The 12,901-nt window shown below is 33.6% G+C and overlaps 1 protein-coding gene across 1 annotated transcript in view; it reads right to left on the reverse strand.

The window, feature by feature from the left end:
• Positions 1 to 12,901, reverse strand: part of PAM (peptidylglycine alpha-amidating monooxygenase) — a 364,941-nt gene that overhangs the window by 207,480 nt on the left and 144,560 nt on the right. Inside the window, exon 4 of the mRNA XM_044662577.1 lies at positions 2,429 to 2,486. Within this exon, the coding sequence (XP_044518512.1) occupies positions 2,429 to 2,486 (58 nt within the window). The remainder of the gene's footprint in view (positions 1 to 2,428; positions 2,487 to 12,901) is intronic.

The following is a 12,901-nucleotide window of genomic DNA, read 5'->3' on the forward strand; positions in this document are numbered from 1 at the left end:
AGACAGCTCTTTGTCTCCTCCATATACATACATACATTACACAGAATACATATATTGGTTTTATTTTGCATTATAATTTTTGGTCTTCTCTCCTACTAGACCCTATGAAGGTATCACATATCTCCCCAAACAGAATGTTTAGCACATCATAGGCCCTTAATAAACATTTAATAATTAACTGAAATGCCTTTTCCAGAAAGAGAAATAAAAATTTCTACTTTGGATATGCCATAAATACCAAATTGTGATAGAACTAGTATGAGGAAAAATGCAAAACTGTAAAAACTATAGCTATAAATTCCATAATCCTTAAGATATATAACTCTGGATGTGATTCCTAAAGTAAAAATAATGTAAAAACTAAAATTATGGTCAAAATATAGGAAAGGTTTATATGATGTCAACAAACTAGTTCTTTGAGAAAATAAAAGTTCTGTATGAAAAAACCTAGAATACATTAATTAATTGGTTTTATTATTTCTTCTCTCTAACTATTATTCATGATTGAATATATTCACTTTTTAAATTAGTTGGAAGAAAATATATTTTTGTTGGGGAAAGAATAACATATTCCATGGAATGACTGAATGGCCCATTGCAATCACTATTTCTTAAGTCACAGAGTGTATCACAGCAAATGATCTATATAACAGTCTATCAATGTATGACCTATGCTGTTTTTTTTTTTAAAATAAGTCTTTACTGTTTTGCAAATGATTTAAGTTTGTCCTCTCAAAGAGGTAAGCAAACATAAACAAACAAAAAAACACCTTGAATCAGATAAAACAAAATAAGGCAATTTTAGAGGGGAAAATGGATAAGGTGTTATTATGGAGTAGTAAAAATTTTAAGTAATACAATTTTTAACTAAATATTTTAAGTATTTCTTTGCTGTCACAATTATAACTATGTAATCCCCAAAATGAAGCTTTGTTGCTGATATTTTAATAGCTTATTTATTTTACTTCAGTTTCAGGGATCTGTAATTTTTGTCAAGGTGAAAACTTTTTCTATTGATTGGACCTCAAGCCCTTTATGAGTTAGTAGAATGTCTTTAAGAGTTCTTGTGGACTAAAAATTCATCATCTTGTGGCTGGTCTTATAATGAGCCTCTCCAAATTTAGCTAAGCAGGGCAGATATACGCAGCACTCATATTTGAAACCTTTTTTCTGGCTTAATAGCCCCTGTCAGACTTCTGACATAACCTTGAAAATTTAGGGTCAGCTCTACATTACAATAAGCATTAGAAAATATCTTAGTAGAAGAAACTATTAAATAATATTTCTTCTCTCCTTAGAGCATTATAATTGAGAGGTTAAAAAAGTCTCTCTGCACAAATATTGTAGTAGCTTTACTTATTTTCATACATTATCTGGACAGTTATCATTTTCTCTGTCTTCATCACTCCTCTCTATGGTTAATTATCTCAGTATCCAATGTTAACACAATCTCTTAGCTATGAAATCCTGTTTGGATTTTTAAAGTATGACTGTTACTCTTAAGAATATGGAAAAAGTTTTCATGGTCATTGCATCAGTGCAATTAAAATTTAAACAACAAAAGCATATTGCTATTATCTATAACAGCAATTCTACTGGGAAGCACCATAGAGAAATTTATCTCTAAATACAGGCAACTGAAAATTTTTCCAGTTTTAAGTATAGTCATCTGAGAAAAACTGATTCAAATTTTGTTCAAGAGAACAACTGAAACTCAGTAGCATCATTTTGTTTTCAGAGAATTAAAATATGTAAAATAGGAGACAAGAATCAAATATTTTAATATAACATTTAATCTCATCAAAGAGTTTAAATCTAATCAACAATTTTGCCAATAAAATTCTTCCTTTAAATAGTTAAAAATTGTTGGAAAAGAGAATTAAAATTAAAACTACCCAGAAGACATCAACATAGGGTGTTTTGCTATTGTATTCACTTGATTTAAACACTAATACACATTTTTGGTAGGTCCTGTCAATTATTTTGTCGTCTTACTCATTCTAGAATATAAAGCAGGAAGGATTTTTTTTGCAGACAGGTAAAATCTTATTTTGTCCAATATTGAATGTAAGTGCAAAGGATTTACAGCTTGAACCAGAAGGTAAATAATCTGTTCAGTGGAGCAGAATTAAGTATCCTGGCACAGACAGAAAGCCAATAGTGTATAAATGGGACTATGCAGTATTGGAGGCCATAGACATCTGCACATGGCTCCTTAACTATTATTACTCATGAATCTCTGTGGATACAGTTTGTTATCTTGACTCTAAGTGGCTCACTCTAGTTTGTTTCTGCATTAGATATGATAAATGCATTTTAGAAATCTGACAGTGAAAGATTAAGTTCATAATCATCAAAGAGAACTATGGACTCACTTCAAAAGCATTTCATTGTTTCTAACTTCCACCCTTATTTAACTAATACTTACTTACGAAGGCTTCCTCATCCATTGGCAGACGTAATGACATGCAGAGGTAGGTATCAGACTATGAAAGAAAAAAATTTTAATTAGTTAGGAATGAAGACAGAAGTAGATCACCAAATTTAGAACCCCAAGATATTAGGCTAGAAGAAATCTTCTGTCATCTATATTCTTCATTTTACAGATGAGTAAGCTGAGGTTCCCCAAAAGGTAAATTTATTCCTATATTTCATCATCAGCAGATCTAGGAGCAAAATGACTGCCTCCTGAAAAATTGTGCAAGACCAAATGACCCAAATTTCCCAAATGGCCTTATTTTCACAAACTTCTAAACATTTTTTATTACAAGTGGCATTTCTTAAAACTAAGGCAATTAAAAAGCAAGAGTGCAGTTCTTTATTTAAAATTTGACCAACTGAATATGTTATGTCAAAATAGATGAAGCAGTAATTTTTTAGCTTGTTAGCATCTCTCATATATGATGCCTCCTCTTGTTATTGCTACCACTATGGTCCTTGCCATCATCATCTCATGTTTAGACAACTGCAAACAACTACTGTGTGGTCTTCCCATTCCTCAGGTTTCTCTCTTACTCCAGTCCATCCTCTGCTCAGTTGTCAGAGTATCCTTACTAAAGTGTAAATCCAATCATGTCATCTTTCTATTCAATAAACTCCAGTGGTTCCCTAACATCTCCATGATCAAATGCAAAATCATTCAAAATGCTTCCAAACCTAGTCTCTTACCTTCCTAGGTTCTTCTTAGACCTTACTCTCTACCATGTACTCTTTGATCTAGTGACAATGATCTCCTCGATGCTTCTTGCACAAGAGACTATTTCCAGAATCTAGGCATTTTCACTGGCTGTCACACTTATGCCTGGAATGTACTCCCGCCTGCCTTCTTATAAGTCCCAGATAAAATCCTACATTCCCCAGGAAGCCTTTCCAAATCCTTTTTTAATTCCAGTGCCTTCCCTCTGTTGATTATCTCCCATTTATTCTGTAAATATCTTGTTGGTACATAGTTGTTTGTCCTGTTGTCTCCTTTTTATTTATTTATTTATTTGCTTGCTTAGTCATTCATTCATTCTTTTGTTTATTTATTTATTTATTCATTCATTCATTTATTTGTTTGTTTGGTATTTTGTTTTTTTTAGAAACATTTTCCATGGTTACATGATTCTTGTTTTTACTTTCCCCTTCACCCTCTTTCACCCCCCCCCCCCATATCCAATGTGCATCTCCACTGGTTTTAACATGTGTGATCAATCAAGACTTATTTACATATTATAAACTGTGAGCTCTTTAAGAGCAGGGATTATCTTTTCCTTTTCTTTGTATCTCCAGTACTTTGCCAGGCGCCTAAAACATAGTAGGCACTTAATAAATGTTTATTGACTGACTGAATTAAAAAGTAACACTACAGTTCTTTATTGGGCCTGTGAACATTGACCCACACTTATCTCCATTAATGTAAGGATTTTTCTCTGATACTCAAATTTTCTTAACTGTTGGGCTATGACTCTTGCTTACTTTTCCCATTTTAAATGCTACTGAGTAACACCACTCTCTGATCTTTTCTGCTTCCAAACTCCCATTTCTCCACTTGTCTTGTCCTCCCTCATACCCATTATTATATGCCACTACCTTTTCTTTAAAAACAAAAATAAAAAACAACCCTTACCTTCATCCTTAGAACCAACACTATGAATTTATTCCAAGACAGAAGAGGCTAAAAAGGATAGGCAATGGAGATGTGATTTGCCCATGGCCATATAATGAGGAGGCATATCAGGCTAGATTTGAACCCAGGACCCCTTATCTCCAGACTTGGGTCTCAATTCACTGAGCCACCTAGCTGTCCCCTCTTCTCTTTATCTTTAAGTCTTTGGTGTAATAAACACCCCTTTCCACCCAGACCATTCAAGATTATAATAACTGACCAGCCCATTCTAGCTGATTGGATGTTCCCTCATTATAATGTCTTCTGTCTAAGTTGTTTATATTAAGCTGTTATATTTAAACTATATTCTTTCCCTGCTTTTCTTGCTTGAATAGTTTCCCTTTTCTGATACTTTGTCAGGGCATGGAGGTTACTGTGAGTTCTCAAGAATTATGTCAAGGGAAAACAAAACCTAGCACGTCTTAACAAGCTGAAAGAGCCTTAAGTAGTGTGTGTCTGTCATCTTAGTTCAAATCTGGCCTCAGTCACTTGTTATATGATCTTGGGCAAAGCACTTAACCCCTATTTGCCTCAGTTGCTCATCTGTAAAATAGGGGCACACTGGAGAAGGAAATGACAAACCTCTCCAGCATGTTTGCCAAGAAGAGCCCATGGACAAGTCCATGGGATCGCAAAGAGTCAAAAATGTTTGAACAGCTGAACAACAATAAAAATTAGGTGACTACTATTCTGGCCATAACAAATCATTAAATTTTCTATTAATTCATGAAAACTGAATCTGCATTAGTGTTGAGGGAGGGAGTGCCCACAAATGTTGAAATTAGAGATCTTTTAAAGTATCAAAGGAACAAATCTTTATATTTGCCAAAAAACTTTTAAATTATTTTTGTAAATATCCTCAGTGTATTTTTATACACATTAGGAAACAAGAAAGGAAATATTAAACTATAAAAAGGAATGAATATTTCCTTCCCTAATATATCTCAAATGAGTACCATGAGAAACTCAAGTATGGAAGAAATTTCAGTTTTCACATGTTAAAAACACACGGAAAAAAGTGGCCTGGATGTTTTATTTTATAAAGATATTATAAAATTAATGACTTTCCACAAAAGCAATAAAACAAACATGTAATAAAAACATTAGGAACAAAACCTTACCCTAAACCCCTAGTTTTTACCCAGGCAAAACAAAAATAATTTAAAATGAAGCAAAAAAAATACTTCTGATAAGCGTTCTTTCTAAGAATTATCTGAAGTTCCATTAATTCTGGCCCTGACATACAGTTTGATGAGGAAGAGTTTAGACAATGGCTTTTCTAAGACCATACTGGAGTCAATGAAGTATGTGGATTCACCTTACTTTGTACTTTAAAATTATTTACTCCAACAAAATCTTTTCCCCTCTCAGATTTTCTGACCACATTCAGCATTAGCTCATTTTACATTGTCTTTTCATAAATTTTGGGTTAAAATTGTATTCATTTACTCATTACAAATGAATAAGTATTGATATTTTTGGTGAATCTTATTTTCATTACCATTTGTTTCTGCACCTAGGGTTTTCTGGTGGGATCAGAATTTTACTCCTTACTACAATAATATATATTGTTCATTGTCCTAGAAAAGACATTTTCTATAATTCAACCCAAGCTACCAGTAGTATCCAGCTAAAAATTTTCATATATCATCATGAAGTCTTTCACATTCCCTCTCCAGAAGGAACTCTATATCTTTATTCACTGCCAGGGGACAGTCTGTAAAATACTGAAGCTTCAAACTGCTAACATAAGGACCAAATATAAAAAAGAGAAATAGTATTAATCTACATAGACACATCTGTGGAGGCCTCTCTTTCAGTGCTGTGTCCTGGAATAGCAGCCAAATTTGAGTCAAGAGAGATATGATACTGCTGATGCCTCTGTCCTTATGTTATTGGGAGCTAGCCAGGAAAAACACATTTTCTACCAAAAATTCATAGTACTAGAAATAGAAAAAGCATTTATTACTCCAAAAATGATTGTGATGTTCTGTTATTTCTGTTCTTCATAACAAGAGTTCTTATAAAAGTTTTAAAAAAAAGAGCAACAAGCCCTTAAGTATTCAAAGATACCTTTAAACTTTATGGGTTATTAAATTAAATTAAACACATTTTTATTAAGTTCCTTCTGTGAGGAACTTATGGTCAGTATCAGGGATGCAAATATAATAGTTCCTACCCTTGAAGAGTTTGTTTTCTATTGGCAAATTGAGATCTAATAAATTGTATTTTCTGGCAATCATATTGTTTTCCTATTTTAATCAATATTGCTTAAACAAAATCAATGAGGAATATTATGTAGATCCTACTTTCTACTCCCAATCCATCTTCTCAATAGCTTTCTTGCTGCCTAGACCTGAGAACATGGCCTAGAAACATGGCCTTTTCTTTTTTTTTTTTTTTTTTTAACAATTTCAGCTATAGAATTCCTGTGTTCTTCTCTCTCTCTCAGTTGGTGATTTCCTTTCCTTCCCCATTTCAGGCAGGCACCTGCCATGCTTCACTTTGGCCCCTGCTCCCTTATAACCTTGTCATCAGAAACCTCATAACCACCACCCCAACCTCCTTTCCATTTCTGGAACCATAACCAAAATTTAATATTGCAAAAATTAATAGTGCTCCTGGAAAGGATCTATCAACTACCTTCCCTCAGAGCTCCACTCACTGTCCCTGTAACTTTCCAAACCAAAGAATACAAGGTATTTGAAGGCAGGAATGTATTTGCTTTTGTATTGCATCCCTAATGCTTAGCAGAGTGCTTTTCACAGAGTAAGTGCTTTAATAAATGTTTGTTCACTATAATTAAAAAATAGCTTCCTCAAACTTAACATTTTTTTATTTAAAGAATCAGTGGTCTTATTTAGAGGTCAATGTTGAAGCACTATGCTTGATGATTGATTACCCTTCATAGACATTAGGATGCACAAGCTTCCATAAGCCTTTGAAATCTTTTTTTAAGCATGCCCCAAATTGGGATTACGTCTTAAGAGATGTGTAAATAGACAGCATGTCTGATTATGCATGAATAGTTCTGTCTTCCTTATTTTAGTTGCAAACATTCCTGTTTGTGACTGGATAATACATTATAAATGGATCATGATGTATAGAGATTCTGTGTGTGTGTGTGTGTGTGTGTGTGTGTGTGTGTGTGTGTGTGTGTAAAATTTAAAAGGTCTATGGAAATTTTCTGCAATTTTTTTCCCTTTTTAAGTTAACAGAAATAGTAAAATTATCTCATGGTGACTCTTGAAACAAAAATTTTTTCTCTATGGAATTCCTTGGAAAGTAGCCATTTTGTAGCACAGCAATTCAGTCAATACTGCCATTACATTTGGAAAATACAGGTCAATGGACTTCCCTAGGAATTACCTTATCATCTCTATAACTTCCCAAACCAGAATTTTCTTCTCTGGTACCAATCTCCTTTAAGATTTGTTTTTCCTATTAGAATGTTAGAACCTTCCTGAGGGTTCAGAGTCTCATTTTATATGTATATCCCCAGCACTTAACTCAGTGCAAGGCACGACTGAAGTGACTATTAAATGCATTTTAATTAAACTCTATACTTTTGTTTAAATTAAGGCAGTAGTTTCCAACCATTATGAGGAACTAATTTAAAATAAAGATAAAATAGCTTAAGATTGAACTGAATCAATTGTACAAAAAAATCAGGCCATTCACCAATTGATAAATGGGCAAGAGATATGAATAGGCAATTTCAGATAAAGAAATCAAAACTTTCAATAAACACATGAAAAAGTGTTCTAAATCTCTTATAATTAGAGATGCAAACAGCAAAGGAAAGTAATAAATGTTGGAGAGGATGTGGCAAAATTGGGACACTCATGCACTGCTGGTGGAGTTGTGAATTGATCCAATCATTCTGGAAGGCAATTTGGAACTATGCCCAAAGGGCTTTAAATGACTACCTGCCCTTTGATCCAGCCATACCACTGCTAATTTTGTACCCCAAAGAGATAATAGGGAAAAATACATGTACAAAAATATTTATAGCCATGCTCTTTGTGGTGGCAAAAAAATTGGAAAATGAGAGGATGCCCTTCAGTTGGGGAATGGATGAACAAGTTGTGGTATCTGTTGATGATGGAATACTATTGTGCTAAAAGTTCATTATTCTGGAGGAATTCCATGTGAACTGGAACAAACTCCAGGAACTGATGCAAAGTGAAAGGAGTAGAACCAGGAGAACATTGTACACAGAGGCTGATGCACTGTGGCACAATTGAACATAATGAGCTTCTCTACTAGCAGCAATGCAATGATAAAGGACAATTCTGAGGGAATTATGAGAAAGAACACTACCCACATCCAGAGAAAGAACTGTGAGAGTAGAAACACAGAAGAAAAAACATTTCTTTGATCACATGGTTTCATGGGGATATGATTGGAGATGTAGACTCTAAATGATAACTATTGCAAATATTAACAATATGGAAATAGATCTTGATCAGTGATACATGTAAAACCCAGATGAATTGCTCATTGGCTATGTGAAGTGGGAGGGAGGAAAGAGGGAAAGAATATAAATCATGTAACCATGGGAAAATATTCTAAATTAATTAACTAAATTAATTAATGTGAAAATAATAAAAAAAGATTTCTCCCCTTCTCCCAGCCTTCATCCCCATGACAGATATTTACTATAAGTGTCCACTGATTGTATTCCAGGTGTCTATCACTGACAGGTTGGGAACTATGGTTCCAAGGAAAAAGTTGAAGGCTCTATACTTACACTGAATAATCACTTCAAGTCCAAAAGCTGTATTTAAAAAAAATAATTAAACAAAGGCTAACTGGGAAGTTATCAGACTTCTTTAGAGTTACAAATGCTCACTTTGGCAAGAATTGTAAAATGTAATTTAGAAGTGATCCTCAAGTATTTCTTCAAGGTCTCCTTATAATTGAAGTATCTAGATAACACATTCAAATCACCATTTGCCACAGTGATTCCAATAAGCAGAATCTGCTATAGCTATTTACCTATCACAGACTCATGCATTATAGAATAGTTGGTGTTTGTAAACCACAATTTATCAATGACTTCATTATAATGTGAAAGCAGATATGGCAAAAGAAAATGACACCGCAGAAACTCTTAGAATGAAAACTACAGATTGGGAAAATAAATCTCTAATTTAGAATTTAGGGCACTTAAACATTTTTTTTTGTTTGCATAGTCAGTTGAGTAAGCACCTCTTTCTTCATGTTTTTATAAACTGGTTAAGACCTGTGTATTTGTAATTTAGAGAGTGCCAGGTGAGGCCATAGCTTCCAGGTAAGTCAGTTATTCCATTAGAAAATTGCTTGAGGCTTTGAGAAGTTAAGTGATTTTCTGGGAGTGAGGAGGGAGTGGGATCACACAGTCAGATAAAACTTGAACCTGACCTTGGTCCATATCTCTAATCAACTGTTCCATAGTGCCTCTCACACATATTTTAAACAGTAATTATTATAATGCTAAAAATTATTTATTTTATTTTAATTAATATGGATGTGGGTGTTCCCTTCAACAATGGAAAAACAAATGTTTGCCCATCCTGTGTAACTCTTGTCAGTGTATGTTCTCTCACAAGGTGGTGGCCCCAGTGTAGGAGTATATTTGCTTAATGTGGTGAGAATGTCCAGTAGTTTCCTTCACTTTTGCCAAATGACTATCATATTATCTTATTCCAATATATATTATCTTGATGGATTAATTGTAGATTGTCTAATGACGCATCCTATTTTGGAAAATGGGCATTTTTTTATCGACTTAGTTCTTCCTATATGGATGGTAAGAGCACTCTTCTGAGTAGTTATATATCTTTTCCAGGAGGTTTTTCAGTATTCAATGGCTTAATTAACCAGCACAGTGGATAGAGTACTTGTCCTGCAATCCACAAAGACTCCCTTCCTGAATTCAAATCTGGCCTCAAACACTTCCTACCTGCTGTGAGGGGCAACTAGGTGACTGAATGGATAGAGAGCAAGATTTAGAGACGGGAGCTCCTGGATTCAGATCTGGCCTTAGATTAAGAAATTAATTACCTCTTGCAGTTCCACATAGATAAAGAGCACATGATAATTTATACAAACTTATAACAACAATCTGGACAAATTGTTGTAAATCTCCAAAATTAACAGATGGAGGCTTTGAGGTCGAGACTATATTAGTCCTTATAACAAAATAAAACATAATTGACTTGAAACTTTCCCACTTTAGTTATATGTAAGAACTAGCTTTTTTTTCCTTTTTTGACTTTTCTAGTTGTCAGGTTGAAATAATTGCCAGTCTTAAGAAGGTACCTCACTCAGGGTAAGTACCAAGAGAATTCACAAGGGAAACTAGCAAGGCCTAATTCTTTAGCTGACCTAAAGACATGTTTTGAAGGCAATATAATGCACATTGTAAAAGAGAGAAAAGAGGTCACTTAGCCATGTTTAGAGTATACCTCTTGCCTGATAATAATGATAAGAGAAATAACAAAGTTTTCACCTGTTTCCTCATTTATCATTAATATACTTTAAGGTCCCTTCCAGCTCTAAATTGATGAGCTTATGATTCTATGAATAAAACATAAATAGAAGGAACATCATATTCGCTATCTTTAAGTCAGTTGTATAATGGTAAAGATGTAATCTAATATGGAATATTGCTTGCAAAAGCTTGCCTATTCCCTACTAACACACCTTCAATGTGTGTATAAACTAATGAAATTTTACATAGATATGAAAGTAGGTCATTCTTACCTCTTTTGAAGGAATCTTAATAAGGTACCAGTATTTTTACACATACCTCTGGCATCTTCCTTCCCTTCAGACACCTTTTGAACCAATCCCACAACACATTCACCACTTTGCCACTGCCAGAATTAATTTATTATGTGTACTTGGTAAAATCAATAGCTACTTTCTCATTTTTATCCTCTTTACTACCATTTCAATTTCCATATAAGTACATCTTTAACAGTAATGTCAGAATCCATACGAGGTGCCTCACCTCCGGAGCCTTGATGGTAAGAATAGCTCATTATAAAAATCTTTATACTTAGAACCTATGGGAAATTTTGTTTATTTGGGTCTCTTGCCAAACTTATCTTAAACTGGTTTATCATATCCTGCTTCTCCCTGCTTTATAAGTTAAAACCATTCATCATTCTCTACTATAAGCCCTCTTAAGATTTCACAGAGAAGTTTACCAATATCACTGTTTAACCAGTATTTAACTAGTATCACCCTTTGCTTTTATACCTTTCTGCTTGTCAGAACCATGATTCTGCTTATTATGAAAACTGATTTACTTTGGTTAAATTCCTTTATGAAATTATTGTCAGCATTGTTAAAGTCTTTTCTTCTACCTATATCCCATATATACTATTTCTGGTATCAAAATTTTATTTAAATAGGTCAGGCTAAAGTTGTTTTAAGTAAATGTTATATATTTTCATGATTTTTATCCTTCTATCTTTGTACTAATTTTGATCATAAAAGACAAATAATGTTTTAAGATATCAAAGCATTCTCTTTATGTGTATAATCTTTATAATGTCTTTATAATGTATATAATATGTGAGGCATATAGTATAAATATTATATGCCCCATTTTTTAGGTAAGAATATTGAGATTTTCAGTAGTTAAGTGAGCTCTCTGTGAATACAAAACTAGTGAATAGTGGAATATGAATCTAGATTCCCTGACTCCAAGATCTAAGTTTTATATACTATACTAAAATTTCAAGGATATACAATTGGGTATTCCCATTATTCACAGTTGTAGTTTCTCTATAACTTAATAAATGTTTTTGAGAGTTTCTTTAACTGGATAGTTCATCACCCTGAAACCAACAATTTGGTGATGAACCTATGTGAACTTAACTAGTTGGTCCTTAGGAAATAGTCACACAGTTAATCAGGCCTCTATTCAAATCCTTAAAAATAGTTGTTCAATTATTTTCAGTAATGTCCAATTTTTTGAGGGTTCATTTGGGGTTTTCTTGGCAAAGATATTAGAGTAGTTTGCCATTTCCTTTTCCAGATAATTTTATAGATGAGGAAACAGAGGCAAATAGGGTTAAGTGATTAACTTAACCAAGGTCACAAAGCTAGTATGTGTCTGAGGCCAGTTTTGAACTCAGGAAGACTGATCTTCCTGATTCCAGACTTGGCACTCTATCCACTACATTACCTAGCTGCCCACAATGACATTTAAGTGCTGAAAGGATAGGCAATATAAAAGGACTACTTCTATGGGTGACCTAAGAAGGGACCCAGTCTTAACTATGACACTAAATGCTGGCACCACATTAGCTTTATTATCTTCCTCTTTTAGTAGCAATTAAGAGAAACAGGAAAAGAAGGACTAACCTGAAAATCATGTTCTAGACAGGGCCAATTCAGTATTTCGCATATTACCACTTTTCATTCATATTTTTTCCTCTAGTAAAGAAATCCTAAGATCTGTGATGCTGACAACATTCTTTTCATACTTACAGAAAAATTACTTTTCTAGTTCTCTTTCTTTAAGAATTAACAAAAAAACCCTTGGGAATAAAATAAGGGAGAATCATTTTTAGAAGGTATAGCATTTAGTTTGAAAGATTCAAGAAAACAAAATGAATTAATGATTTTCTAAATCAGGCCTGAGAGACTTACTATCAATGAGACACTGCACAAGACATTTAATCTTGTTTGCCTTGGCTTCCTCATCTGTTGAAGGAAATGGCAAACCACTCCAATATCTTTGCCAGGAAAATC

This window comes from Gracilinanus agilis, chromosome 1, assembly GCF_016433145.1.
Source record: "Gracilinanus agilis isolate LMUSP501 chromosome 1, AgileGrace, whole genome shotgun sequence".
NCBI classification, from domain to species: domain Eukaryota; kingdom Metazoa; phylum Chordata; class Mammalia; order Didelphimorphia; family Didelphidae; genus Gracilinanus; species Gracilinanus agilis.